General features: G+C 35.9%; 1 protein-coding gene across 2 annotated transcripts in view; it reads left to right on the top strand.

The window, feature by feature from the left end:
- The window catches only part of IQGAP2 (IQ motif containing GTPase activating protein 2), a 148,633-nt gene that overhangs the window by 122,733 nt on the left and 10,592 nt on the right, over positions 1-15,308 (top strand). For both annotated transcript variants that reach the window (XM_088130170.1, XM_088130169.1), the window contains 5 exons: positions 858-1,090; positions 2,193-2,325; positions 6,162-6,264; positions 7,652-7,793; positions 10,453-10,540. In XM_088130170.1, coding sequence (XP_087986296.1) covers positions 858-1,090; positions 2,193-2,325; positions 6,162-6,264; positions 7,652-7,793; positions 10,453-10,540 — 699 coding nt within the window. The remainder of the gene's footprint in view (positions 1-857; positions 1,091-2,192; positions 2,326-6,161; positions 6,265-7,651; positions 7,794-10,452; positions 10,541-15,308) is intronic.

Raw genomic sequence — 15,308 nt, 5'->3', positions numbered from 1 at the left:
TGACAAAATAGAAAAACCAATGCATCTACTATTTAAGGTATACTTAAAAGAAACATCTATTTATCATTATAATGCAGTGTTTGTCTTAAATTCGGGGTCATTTTCCTTTTAAGCAATGTTCCCCCCCTGCCCCAACACAAAGGAAGTGTAGACAGAAAAAAATCGTGCCTAGTATTCCATCATGTCAGCCCACATTGCCAACGCCAGCTAAAGCCAATCCTGAAGATTCCCTCCTCCCCATAAATGTTCGGGTGGCAGATAAGCATATGTCTATGTGTATAGATATACCTGCCAGAATTTAAGAAGGAGAGAAACAACAGGATGAAGAAAAAAGGAAGAGGAATAATTAGCTGTACTGGGAAAGGAAGGGAAGTGGATGTAAACAAGGTGAAGGAAGTGGGATAAATGAAGGGGAAGGGAAGAAAAGAGAGAGAAATACTCTTTTGGCATTAGAATAAGAGTTAAAATTCACCAAACAGTTCCTCCCAAACAACTGATGTTCAAAGGATCTATGATTTTCAGTAGGTTGTCTGTATCCATTAGCACCTCCCACCCATTCACATGCAATGTCTTATAAACTAAATGCAGTCTCCCTTTGCCCCCCCTTTTTTTTGCAGGTAATTATTGGGGGAAAAGAGTTAATGTTCTTATTTAGGTACATCTTCATTCTTACATAAGTATAAACAATTCCCTAAAATGTTTAGAATGTTTACTTTCCCTATAATAGATGCTTTAGTTATCTGAAGATATAACTAAAGCATCAGTTATATCTTCAGATAAGTGGTGAAGTCATGTGCATCATATATGTGAATAAATATGCCAAGTAGAGGTATCTAAAAGTGTTCTTTCCCCCATAGATTGTTGGAAATCTCCTGTATTATCGATTTATGAATCCAGCTATTGTTGCACCTGATGGTTTTGACATTATTGACATGACAGCTGGAGGCCAGATACATTCTGATCAGAGGAGAAATTTAGGTTGTATAGCCAAAGTCCTTCAACATGCTGCATCAAATAACCTCTTTGAAGGGGAAAATGCTCATCTCTCATCAATGAACAATTATCTCTCCCAAACATATGAGAAATTCAGGTTTGTACTGATTTAAATATGGGCATGTACTATAAAGTGTGAGATGAAAGGATCTCTTCTACGCATCACTCATTTATTTAGATTTCTTATAGACCTGATGGGTTTTTACTTCCTCTGAAGAAAACAAAAGACTTTCCTTTCTGTCATCATAATCTTCCTATTCCAGCTAGTAATATGAATTGAATTCACTGATATTTTTATTGATTTTTTCCATCCAAGCACACCCGCTTGGCAAGTATCATGGAAGTTAATGTTCTTCTCAAGCATAATAAACAGTTTTTATAATACAGGGACCATTTCCCACCTAAGAAGGGTATTGTGCTTATCTCTGCTATTTTGTTAGGCAATTAGAAAATTGCATCTAGATATATTGATGAAATGTTTGGGGAAAATAAATTTTTTTGATACAAGCAAATTTGCTGTCCAGGTACTCTCTTAGTTATGTGGAAAAGCTCCATATGTCAGTGAACGGTTACAACGCTTGTTTGAAATCTTATTAAAATTTTATTCATATTCATGAACTGGAGTATTAGACAAATTGACAGTCTGTTATTTTTTTACTTTTTCTTGCTTTTTTCATTTTACTACTGTGATAAATATTTTTGGTGGTAAAAGATTTTGAATTGCATAAAATTAGAAGGATCCTTTAGGCCATCAAGTCTAATCCCCTACTTACTGCTGGAATTGGATTAAAGCAACCCTAGCAGATGGTTTTGAGTCTCTGCTTGAATTTATCCAGTGAAGGGGAAATTCCCTTCCTCTGTCAAAGTTTTTCTTAACATTCAGCCAGAATCTGCATTCTTGTTAGGCTGAGTACGCTTTAAAATTTTCTCAGGAGTGATTCAGGCCTTGCATGAGCACAGCACTTCTCTGCTGTTCATTAAAGCAGCCCATCTTTTTTCAGGCTTCTCCATGACCTTGAAAATAGATGCAACTACTTAAGTAATTGGCTCTTTTAAGTTAATGCTATGGAGAAGTATTTTAAAATGCTTTTACTCCATATATAGTTAGAAAACCATTCTATCCTAGATTTAAGCATTGAGTAGGATATTGGTGGCATATATATGTAGTGTTCTGAAATTCTATTCTTTTTTCACTTTAGGAATTTTTTTCAAGCAGCATGTGTGGTTCCTGAACCTGAAGAAAAATTCAATATTGATGAATATTCTGATATGGTGACTCTTAGTAAACCAGTAATATATATTTCTATTGAAGAAATTATCAACACCCATTCAGTAAGTGCATGCAAAGGAAAGGATAAGTTGTAAGTTTTGGGCACTGTGGAGCTGAAAATGTAGAAAGTATAGTTTGGTAGTAGAGACCCACCATTTTCTTCCCATTGGAATTAGATTCCTATGGGAACCTGAGGATTTGGACAAATCCTTGGAGGCATTAATGAGAATGTAATTTCTTTTATATATATTAGTTAAGAAATGTTCAAGAGTATTCAGTAGAATTTTATAAGAGAAGATGAATTGTGTTTGTCATCTTCCTTTTTCTCGGTGTTAATGAAGACAATCAGTGCATATACAGGTAGTCCTTGACTTACAACCATTTGTTTAGCGACCATTCAAAGTTACCACAGCACTGAAAAAAGTGACTTACAACCATTGGTCCTTGAACTTACAACTGTTGCAGCTTCCCTGCAGTCATGTGATCAAAATTCGGGTGCTTGGCAACCAGCATGTAATTATGACAGTTGCAGCATCCTGGGGTCATGTGATCACCATTTGTGACCTTCCCAGCCCAACTTCCAACAAGCAAAATCACTGGGGAACCCTGAGATTCATTTGACAACCACAGTGATTCATTTAACAACCATCACAAAAAATGTAAAATCAGTTGCGGTCATGTGATGCCTTGCTTAACAACCGCACAGCTTAATGATGAATTTTCCGGTCCCTATTGTGGTCATAAGTCGAGGACTATTATAACATGTATGTAACAATTATTGGAAGAAAGTGCAGGAATAATCCTTGTGCTTCTGATCGTGTAATGCTTTTCAATATATTGATGTGAAAATAACATTTTTTAAAAATATACGAGTGTCAAATGTAACTATTTTTGGAATTACTACATGATGGAAACTAATTATTTTGGATGAAACATGTGTCTTGTGTATTGTTTCTCTTGGCTAAAGAACAGATGAATGGCAGAATTACCACTTTTTAAGACATTATTCACAGAATCTGAATCTAGTTTTGTATTATAGTCCTTTCAAAGGGATTAAACAAAGAGAACTCCTAAAATATATTTCTCCAAAAGCAAACAACCTCAAATTGTGAGCATTTTCTTGATATCTAAATCAGCATTGTATGTTATATTGACTACCCCGCAAACTATGCAGACGATGTTCTATTTTTAGTTTTTAAACATTGGGGATTGAGTGAGATCTGTAAACTAAATTGCAGTGACAGGATGAATTGAGCCATATGTTTAGATTCTTAGTCAAATTCTTTGGGAAACTTGAGCAACACAGCTGTTCTTAATCTTTCTTTTAATTTAGCATAATCATTCATTTCCTAATCTATACAGATTGGGAGGGGATTACAGTTGTATAGCAGACTTTTTTTCCTTTTTTTTATACTTCTTCAGAATGTTAGTTTTAAACAAGAGCTGTTACATACATATAAAGAAATCTTTAAAAAGAATGGAGAGGGTAACTGGGTTTTGAAGAAGAAATGTGTTCCATATGGATCTGTTTCTGGGATTGGCTGTATTCCAGAGCATCTACATTTTAGTTTTGTAAGCTTTGCTAGAATTTCTACTGTTGCAGCCTTGTGACTCTGTATCAGCAGCAAACCACATTCTCCAACTTCAACTTCTTTCACCCCCAGTAAGTGTGGCCAGTGCTGAGGGACTATCAGATTTGAAGGCCAAAGCGACCTGGAAGATACCAGGTTCCCTGCTTTTTGTTAATAAAAGTGAAAAAAACAAAGTGTTATAGAATCTTAGAAGACTGCCTTACTTAACTGCTTGCTTATTCAGATGAATAAATGTGGTAGAGTGAGAATGTGGATAATATTATCCTGTAAAATAACAGATGCTCTGGTTTAATGGTTATTTGTTTTCCTCAGTGATCTACAGTAAAAGTCATTCTAAAAAGAGGGTAGGAACATGTTCTGTTTAACAGGTATAGTAGTTTTAGAAGTCTGTAGCTATATATATTAAAACTTAAGAATATTGGGTATATTAAGGATAAAAATACTAATTCTAACCAAGCCTTATTTAAATATTAATTCAAAGAAGAATATGATGGGGAACCCAAGTAGGAGAAAACTCGAATTGCAGTGGTGATGGAACATCTAAAATCTGATTTGAAATTCTCCTTCCACTCTTCTATAAAGTGTTTCTAGCTCTAGTTTTTTCCTGTTTGCAGGAAAATGTGATACAATTTAATGATTTAGTCTCCTGAAAGATTAGAATTATTCAGGTTTGATCTTCACAGTTGTAAATTAATACTGTTCTTTTATATAACACTTATAAAATACTTATTTTTACAGATAGCTAGGCAGATACTTTAAATTTAGGATAGCTAGATTGTGTGGCGTTATAACAGTATGATATTCATAGCGTGGCTGTGCTTAGAAAAAATAAATTTGAGAAATGTTAAATAATGGTAGTTATTTAATGGTAGTTATTTATTATCATGGTCTTCCCTATTTCTTACAGCATAAATAACATTACTGACTGTAGGCAGGCTAATTAGAAGAAATCAAGCTGTGTGGTCATAGTGTTTATCTATGAATTTACATTTATTTCAAGGACGGTATCTTCAACTTTAAAAAAAATTCTGACTTGAAGAAACACAGCTGCATATCTAATGGTTATTTATGGGTGCGGATGTAGTTCTTCTTATAGTGCTAACACTTGCTGACTGTAGGAAAAGCATGGGTGAAAGGTTAACTCAGCATCTTTTTTCTAAAAACATTAGGTTGAGGTCCTTGCTTTATTCATTTAAAAAGCATATTGAATTTTAACTGCTTGTCAACCTCTGGCCTTTTCTAATATTCCTGAGTTTTGAAGGCTTGTAGATTAGTCTCCTGAAACTGAAATATGTAATAGTTCTGCAGCAATGCATTTGGAACCCCGCAGAAATCCAGAGGAGGATTACTTTTTGTTTTTTAAAACAGTAATTTTAAAGAGACTATTATGAAAAATATGCAGTAACATACCAAAAGTAGCAAGGATGAAATGTAGCAAATGGCATCCAACAAATAATCCTCTATTATTTGAGGTAGAATCTATTCAGAGTAGAAGAGGATAATTTCCCACCTCCCCCCAATTTTTTTCTGTGGGGTTCCTCAGTTCTGTAGGATATATGCTGGGGGAAATAAAAATTTGTCCTCTCCCATTGGCACATAGCTTCTTTTGCCAGCAGATGCTATCCAGAATCCATTCATATTCTCAACTATGAAACAAGGTATTTTGTAGGAGCAGTAGATTCTGCAATAGAGAATGGAAAAGCATTAAATAGAATCCTCTCTTAACGAATTCTTCAAATCAAACATTTGATGTTGGTTTCATTTACTAATATTTTATCATGTTTTTTGTGTCAAATGTCTTTAGAATAGTGACAATTCTATATACTAATCAAATCCAATTAATCTGAAAGTGAATAATGGTAGTGTTAATAAAAAAAATTCTATACTACTTTTGGATGAAGAGCACACTTTTGCACATCCAATAGCATTTTTAAATAACAAATCAGTGGAGTAAATTACAGTTCAAAAATTAAGAGTGTATTTTAGGATTGTGTGTCTTCTTTCTTGTACACAAATTCTTCCTATTGTCTGTTTTCTAAAATGACACTGAAAAGACATTTCACAATGATTTGATTTATTTCTTGTTCATGTGAAATGGAGATAATTTCCTCCATATGAATATGAATTTTACATTTTTCTTCTATAATGTCTCCTGCAATGCTTTTTCATGATCCATTTCTGGTTTTGTGATTATTTCCATTTGTATTATTATAATTCCGGTTCTGTTATATATTTAAATAAATATTAGCATGTGGGAAACATCAGATTTGTTCCAGTAGTTTTAACAAATGTAATCTCATTTACAGCTATTGATAGAACATCAGGATGCCATTGCTCCAGACCAGAATGATGTCTTAAATGAACTCTTGCAAGGGCTGGGGGAAGTTCCTGATGTAGAGACTTTTCTTGGTAAGAAAATGCCACAGAACCACAAAAGGCAGCTAAAACATTGGATATAACCTATGCATAGATTTAAAAGAAATATCAAAATTGAACTAGAGCAATATTTTTGTTTGGTTAATACAGGTGTTCAGGATTTGGTTTGTTCGTTTGAAAATTTGTTTCTTTCCTTTACGATGGAGGCAGCACAGCTATCCATATCTCACACACACACACACGCACACTTGAAAACATTGCATGGATTTCTGGACCTAATACAATGTCATGATCTCAGTTCAGAGCATTACCACATCAAGGTGGGCTGAATGCATATATTTCCTTAACAGCGTAACTAATGCATTGCCTCAACTGATATATGGACAGGGAAGAGGGTACATTTCTTGAAATCGAGTTCAGAATGAATAAAGGGAAGATTATATTTGAGGTAGTGCAGGTTCTCCTTAAGGATTGGTCTGGGAGCCTGGTTAGCAACATAACAAGACATTTCTCCATCTCTGCCTTTACAGTCTGCTTGGAAAGAAGATGATAGTAAGATATCCTCTACAGGCTTGTGACTCAAAATTCAAAGCTGCTTATTCCTTAGCACCTAGTTCTTCCACTTTGAGAAGGGTAGAGATTTGGAAGACACATTTCAGCTTCTTCCAGCATTATCAATAAATATATTTCTTTCCCCTCTAGATGACAGAGGGGAAGAACACAGAGGCAGTACAGTTAGAGTTCTGTGGTGACTCTACATTTAATCATTAGGTTCGTTCTCTTTTCTGTCAGCATATGATTAGATTAATTTTTTTTACCTGGTGCTTTGCCAGCTCAAAAGTATATAAGCCACATGTGAATATGAAAATTAAAAGTTAATGCCAGAACTGATTACTAGAAAAAGTACAGGTGCATTTTTGCAGGCGGTCAAGTATCTTTGGAGGTAATTAATTCAGATTCTTAAGTTAATAAAAAATGGAAATTGTATTTTTTTCATAGATCTCCAATAATACCTTATCTGTATGAGAACTAGCAGGGAAACCCCAGTGTCTTGTGTGTCTGCTAATCAAATCTTTAATAAAAGCAGTCGACAGAGTGATTTGTTTTAATCAGAGTAGCATGTATCATACAATTCCACATATTTTTCTACAGTCAGAGCTGTCTATAAATTCCTTATCTCTTTACATTCCTGTAACTATCATCAATAGAATAACATGTTTGAATAATTGAACTACAAATATATTCTATTTGCGTAGTTCATACACGAAATCTTCCTGGATTTTAATTCCTATTGAAAAACATTTTTAATGTAAGCATTATCTGTACAGCATTGTCTTTCTCTATTTTTATTCTGACCTTGCATTTTTTGAAAACATCATAAGCATAAAGTTAGAAGCATTAATATTTTGTTTCTATGCAGGGGAAGGAGCTGTTGATCCCAGTGACCCTAACAAGGAAAACACTTTAAGTCAACTTATTAAAACAGAAATTTCTCTTTCACTGACCAGGAAATATGATTTACGGGAAGGGGAAGAACAAGACATTAAGGGCCTAATGATAAAGTATGTTTTTAAAATATGTGGTGTTTAAAAGGGTTTTGTCAATTAAGCAGAGTAATTTCTTACTAATAAATGCTTTCTTTAGCCACTGAAAATCTTTATCCGTACTTTAGCTATATGATGAGAAGAGTTGTTAGCCAGTAATAAATGTGTGTGTGTGTGTGTGTGTGTGTGTGTGTGTATGAAAACTTTATTTAAGCCCAGTAGGCAGTATGTTTAATTTTAAGTTTTATAATCATTCTTAAAATCCTGAATGCCTACCATGCCATTTAAATGCAGTGTTGAATTTGTATGATGGTATTTGGCTGCATCTCTAAATTAAAATGCTATTGGAAAGTCCATAGAAAGAGCACTGAAATGGCTTCTTGATAAGGTTATATCAAAAAGACACTGAGCAGCAGGATATAGATTAGACTTACAGGAAACCAGAGGAAACATCTGCCTTGGATTTTGTATAGTTAGAAATATTTAAAGTACCTTTGTTAAAAAAGCACACAGACATTAACTTCTACTTTTCGTGTTCTGGTGCCATTTAATTATTAGTAGAGAAAAGGGAGTTCCACTTCATTTTTGTGTGTTCTGTTCCATCTCTCTCCCTTTCCCCCTCCCTCCCTCTCTTTCCATCTTCTTCTTTAGAGTGTCTGGGAGCATGAATATAGCACCCGTTTGCAATTCCTTAAAGGAGCTCCACATTTTCCTAGGATCACACAGCTGCCCTTTGCAGCACCTGCACAATCTTGGGAAAAGATGTAGTTGGCCTAAGGAATTACATACAGATGCTACGCTAAACAAAGTACTTTTTTATGTTTGAATCCAGAATTCTTGACAGGCCTAATATGTATATACCTATACACAGTTCATTTCTCTATGATAATCAAGAATATCATATTTGTCTATCTTACCATTTCACTCCAAAGTTCTATGCCAATGGTGGCATGTGTAAGAGACTGTGTTATAACCTTTCTCTTAATGTAAGGTACTTCAATATGAGGCCTTTAGTTAAAACAACAGTGCACAAATGATGTCATTCTTAAAAAGCATGACAGTTCATAAACAACTGAAGGAAAAAGCAATAGAAGCATCATAAAACCTATAAATATCAGTGTCAGTTTTAGTCATTAAAGATCATGGCAAATAGACAGGGAATAGCCTAGCATCTAAAATTATGTAACCTAGCAGCAACAGGCAAGCTGATCTGGAGATCACATTTATTTGTAGATTTGGGTATCAATTTGACTGAAAATACTTCCTTCAGTGAATAATGAAAAAAAAATCAACAACATTCTCTCAATTTTCCAAGCAATAAGAATTTCTGGATATAGAAGTTATTATGATATTTATTCATTTGTTTACATATTTAAGTTAAGCATCTATTAATCCATAATATAAGAAGCATTGTTTCCTGATTCATTTTGGCGTGCAGAGGAATTTGAGGAAACTGGCATCAAAACATGTTCTATATTTGTTGCATGTCACTATCTCTGGCTGGTTCTTTTTATTTCTTGAACAGCTTAATTCTGCTGTGCTTCTTCCTTTGTGCAGTGGAGGGAATGAAACTTCCACTGGTTTCTATTTTATTGGCCAATTCAACTCTTGTTAAGAAGCATCACCTGATCTGATTGCTTTACCAACAGAAATTTTGGAGTTAAGAGTCACAGAGTTGAAAGAGGTTCCTAAGAATCATATGGATCAATCCCAAATCTCACTGTGCTAATGTCAGCTCTTCAAGGTAGACCAGACTAGGAAACCAAAGTAATGCAGGCCAATACTACTTTTATTTATTATAATCTTGCAAATGTGAATGCGCGTCCCCCCTCCCTTTATCGTCATGAGAACTAGGGAGAGTCTTGTCTGAGATGTTTCTCAAGTTACAGTTCTGCCCTGGACTCAGGTTTCTTTTATCTGATCATTGTCTTGGTAGTGGCTCTTCCTCCTGTCCCTCAAGGTCATTCCTTCCTCCCATTACAGATATGGAGCCTCCTTACATTTTATTTAAGGATTTTAAAAGCTGCCTTTCCAGAGCAGTTTGGTATAATGGTTAAGGCACTAGGCTAGAAACCAGGAGGCCATGAATTCTAGTCCCACCTTAGGCACAAAGCCAGCTGAGTGACTTAGGGCCAGTCACACCCTTTCAGCCCTAGGAAGCAGGCAGTGGCAAACCACTTCTGAAATCTTGCTAAGAAAACTGCAAGGACTTGTCCAGGCAGTTGCCAGAAGTCAACACTGACTCAAAGGCACTATATACATACATACATTTCCAGATAGCATGCTACAAAAAATAAATCAACATAAAACCACAATTAATCAAGAACAGTTTAGCTTATGTCTAGTCTGAAAATTAATCAGTGTTGAAAGTATTTGCCATTGCCTTCTTTTAGGTTTGATTTAGGAATAAGTTTGCTAGATAGGTTGCATTCCCTCATGCCTTCAGATCTCCATATCTCCTCTTTTGATCCTATATTCCCATTGTTCATTAGAGTTACTGAGCTCCCCCACTGGGTCATAAATAGTAATCCTCAGGAAGGATGCATGCTTATAAGGGTAGATTCTGTTCATATAGTGAGACTTGTTTCTGAATAGACATGTATATGATTACATGTAAAATACTGTAGCAGTCTTTAACATCTATCCATTAATCACCATTTTTCTGACTTTCATTAAGAACGAAAAGGCTAATTGTTGATGTGATACAAGCTCAGCCAGGAGACTCACTTGCAAAAATCTTGGAAACACCAGCATCTGAACTTCAGGTAATCTTCCCATTTTGTATGAATCTGAACATTTCAATTCTGAAATAATATTGTACAATACAAACAAGCAAATGTATTGTTAAAGAAAGCTAGCCATTTTCATTCTGGAGAATAACTGAGTAACAAGCACACGTTATGTGTTTATCCTGCCCTATTTCCAATGAACTTAGGGTAGCACACTTGAGACTTTCTTCTTCCTTACTGTCTAAATTAGTTTAGATCCTAGGATAGTATGATTAGCCCAAGGTGATTCCCTACACCTAATAGCTTACCCTCACCTAGCTTGATGTCTTCCAGATGTAGTGAACTACAGTTCCCAATCAGCACAGTTTCAAGCCATGCTGGCTGGAAATCTTGGCTTGAATATCCCTCGTCTCACAAAAATGGGAAACCGCTATTTGTTTCTCTGGGGAGGGGTTTCTTCTTCAGAATGGTGGTTATGTAGGAAGATCAAAAATATTTGGAAAAAACGTCAGGAGCTGCATCAAAGCATTTAAATTTACACCCTTTTCTCTTGCTCTTCAAAATCTACAAAAATCACTGTAAGGAAATAGATACCAATGTGGTATAATTGTTAAGATGTTGGACTAGGACTGAGGAGACTCTTAGTAATGGAAACAGCCATAAAAACTTACTGGGTGACTTTGGGCCAGTTACTTTCTCTCAAGCCAAACCACCTCCCAAGGTAACTATTGTGGGGACAAAATCGAGAGAGGTCCAAAGTTTATTTATTATTTTATTTATTATTAAATGTGTATGCCGCCTATCTCCCCCAGCGGGTAACTCTGGGCGGCTCCCAACAGGTGACTCTGGGCAGCTTCCTTCAAAGGGCTCAAGTTGCCTTGAGCCCTTTGAAGGAATATTAACTGAGATGTATTACTGGGGTACTGTCCAAATGTGAAAATATTCAGAGAAGGAGAAGAAAGTGTCTAGAAGCATGGTTATAAAAGGAAATGCTGAAGGGATTGAGGAACATAAGTAAATAAACTGGGATGTTGAGAAACAACAAGAAGAAAACTAAGGTAGGATGTGTGGACAGTTTTTCTGTATTTAAAGATATCAGAAGGAAATTGAAAATTGTTTATCCTAGCTTCCTCAGGTTTTGATCCAAAATAAGCTGACTTTGACAGCTTTGTTAAAGGAATATCAGGATGTAAGAAGAGGCTATCAAGCAACTTCTGTCATACAATTGCTCTTTAGCAGCAACTATTTAAGGTATGCTGCTAGTGATTCAGGAGGTAGAGTAGCTATCAAGATTAGTAGTCATAAATAGCTTGATCCTCCATAACTTTGTCCACACTGGTATGTTCTTAAAACATGTCTAAATTGACAATAGTGATATAGTAGAAAATCTTCCCCCTCCCCTCCCCCCAGCCCCAAATCCATTTAAACTGGAAGCCAGGGCACCATTACATTGAAGCAAATTGATTTTATTGAACAATTTCAGCACTGGAAGCCCAATGGCAAAGCCCAGAGAGAAGTGGGGTTACAGACCCTCTTACAGGCATATGAAGTAATTCTTCCATTTGATTAGCTAGATTCTAATTACATGTAATTACATGTATGTCACCCACAACATTATTGGTTATTAACATTATACTTTGACAATAGTACCTCAGTTGATTGGTTAATACACATTTTAATACTATATGGAGGGGAAGATAAATGAGATCACCTTTTCCTACACAATAGAACCCTTTACTTAAACAGTAAGCCTTCATGCTGTATCTTAAATTGGTTACTTTCCCTAGCCAATCTTTAGAAAACCTTGATTCCTGCTAACAATTCTCAGCTGTTTTAGTATACTCAACAACCTTACATTCTTGTAGTTAACACTTTCACTTATCTTGTTTAGCCCCTTGTTACTTAAAGTGCAGGTAGGAATTCCAGGCTCTTGCCTACTTTTTCCAGTTTTCCAAATGACCTATTACTGTACTCTAAAATTTGCTTAATATGTAGTATTAGAGTTCCTTAAAAAATCCCCCCAAAATTCTATTTCAGTGATAACATCTGATGGTAGTAAATTTTCCAGGTTAAGCATGTGTTCTTTAAAAATGTATTTCCTTCGGCCCTGAATTTCCGTATATTTTTTTTTATGTTGGTGACCTCAAATTCTACCATTGTTAGAGAGGAAAAACTTACCCCTATCCACATATTTCTATATTGTGCATTATTTTATATAGCTTTATCATATTTTCCCTCACTCACCTTATCTTCAAGCTAAAATGCCCAAGACACTATGGTATTCCCTTGTAGGGGAATTGCTTTAGTCCCCTAATCGTTTTAGTTGCTCTTTTATGCATCTTTTCTAATTCTGTCATATAAATTTTGAGGTATTGTGTCTGTGGTTGTACAAGTTGCTAACTCAGTTACAGAATGCAGACATCCATGTTCTGCACCTATGAGTAAGGCATGACTCTTGGTCACATATGCAGAACCTTGTTTTCTAGAGAAAGTAGAGAAAAACTTGGATTATTTTAAATCTTGAGGTGGAAGTTCCTGGACAAAGGCTAGAAAACAAGTAGGATGCATTTTAGTAAGAAACTACAATAGCAAGGCGAGTAGATGATGCCACTTGAAACCTTCGTTGTTTCTCTACTAATGCACAAGGTATGGGAAATAAGCAGGGACAAGTAGATATTTTAACAGGAAGACAAATATAACAGGAATGAGAAAGGTGGGGGTTGTGGGAGTTTATTATAGACTGCTTGGGCAGGCAGAAGATAAAGATGAGGCCTTTCTACTTCAAATAACCAGTCTTTCAAAGAGGCATGCAAGAGTGATAATTGGAGATTTCACTTATCCTATCTGGGATCAGAGATCCAACAAATGTCCAATTTCATTTGTCAGCAGGCAAAAGAAAGAACAAAGGGATATATCCTGGACTTAATTCTTACCTGCAGGGAGGACTTGTTTGACAAGTGAAAATGATTTATCCCTTGGGGGAAGTAGTAGTTTTTATCCTTCAATTTGTGATATCCAGGTGAGGAGAAACAGAACAGTCAGATCCCATTTTTACGTACTGTTTTTTCTACAAACTGTTGGATTATTATTGTTTATATTGCTTACGTTATTTGTTTTAATCTGAGTTACAAAGAGGTGAACTGGATGCAGCTTGCATCCAATAAATAAAAAGATAAAATCAGTAAAAATCAATAAATCTGCATATCAGACTTCAGAAGAGTAGGTTTTTATGAACTCCAAGGAAAGGTCAGTCAGACGCAATGGCCTGACATTCTAAAGGAGAAAAGTGTCCAAGAAGGGTGGGAAAATCCTACAAAATGAAATACTGTAGGTGAAATCACAGACAATTGCTGCATAAAGAAAACATCTCAAGTGTCCTGCATTGATACATGCAGAGCTCTCTGAAATGCTGGAGAGAAAAAATGGCATGCAAAAAAATGGTAGGAGGGGAATATTACCAAAGAAGAATTGAAGGTGGTCTCCAGAAAATGTAGGAACTCTGTCAAAAAGGCTCAAAGCTAAGAATGAGCTCATAAGAGATACCAGAAACAAAAAAGAGGGTTACTTGGGTAAATCAGAAGCAAAAGGAAAGAGGATATAAATCCATTTTAATCAGTAATTCAGTGATGGTGAGAAGGCAGAAATTCTTAATTCCTATTTTGTGTCTGTCTTCACTCAAAAAGGAAATGGAGCCTAGCTGGTCATCATTATGTCACTGAGGGAATGAGGGATTACAGTTTAGGATAGATATAAAGAGAGAGAATTTAAACAAATTTCGGTCTCCTGGGTCATATGGATTATATCTTGTGGCATTGAGGAATTAGTGGAGATGACAACAGAACTGCTCTCTGATCTCTGAGTTCTAGAGGACTGGTGAACCCAGAAGACTGGAGGAGAGCAAATGTCTTGCCCATCTTCAAAAAGAGGAATAAAGAGAATCCAGGAAACTATAGACCTGTCAGCTTGACATCTCTGTTGGACAACATCTTAAAACAGATTTATTAAGCTGCATGTTTGTAAACACTTGAATAGGCATGCTACAATTAACAGGAACTAGAATGGGTTTCTGATAAACAAATTGTGCCAGATCAACATTATCTCCTCCTCAATGTTAATAGGAAAAAGCCATACACATATTATACCATACCTGGACCTCAGCAAAGCCTTTGACATTCTCATTCTCCTTCATGCATTGGTAAAATAAGTGATCCTAAGAAGATAAGAAGTGACCTGCTGGATCAGACCTCTGGCCCATCTAGTCCAGCAGTCTGTTCTCATAGTGGCTAACCAACTGCACAAGGAGGTCCACTAGTCTCCTAGCAGATGCCCTTCAGAGGCAGTCACGCTGACATGAAGGCTAATAGCCATTGATCCCCATGACTTCCATGAATTGGCCCAACCCCTTTTTGAAGCCACTCAAGCTGGTAGTCAGTACCTCATCACATGGTAGTGAATAACAAATTCCAAAGTTTAATTACATGTTGTGTAATAGATAGATAGATAGATAGATAGATAGATAGATAGATAGATAGATAGATAGATAGATAGTCTGTCCCAGTTGTTACAGGATTCAATTTCATTGGGTGACCTCTAGTTCTAGTAGTTTGAGAAAAAGAAAATAGTTTTTTTCTTGTCCACTTTATCCATACCTCCTATACATCTTTATCCACATCTATTACTGTTAGATAGGCTCACAATTGGATAAATGACTGCAGCCAAAAAGTGCTTGTTAATGGCTCTCCTTCAGTTTGGAGGAAAGCATCAAGTGAAAAGCCGCTGGGCTCTGCCCTGTCCCCTCTGCTGT

This window comes from Python bivittatus, unplaced genomic scaffold (assembly GCF_059951505.1).
Source record: "Python bivittatus isolate LINGU-HERP-01145 unplaced genomic scaffold, Pbiv_v1 ctg000850_np1212, whole genome shotgun sequence".
NCBI classification, from domain to species: domain Eukaryota; kingdom Metazoa; phylum Chordata; class Lepidosauria; order Squamata; family Pythonidae; genus Python; species Python bivittatus.
Note: the sequence above shows the minus strand (reverse complement) of the source record. Positions and strands in the feature narration are given on the sequence as shown.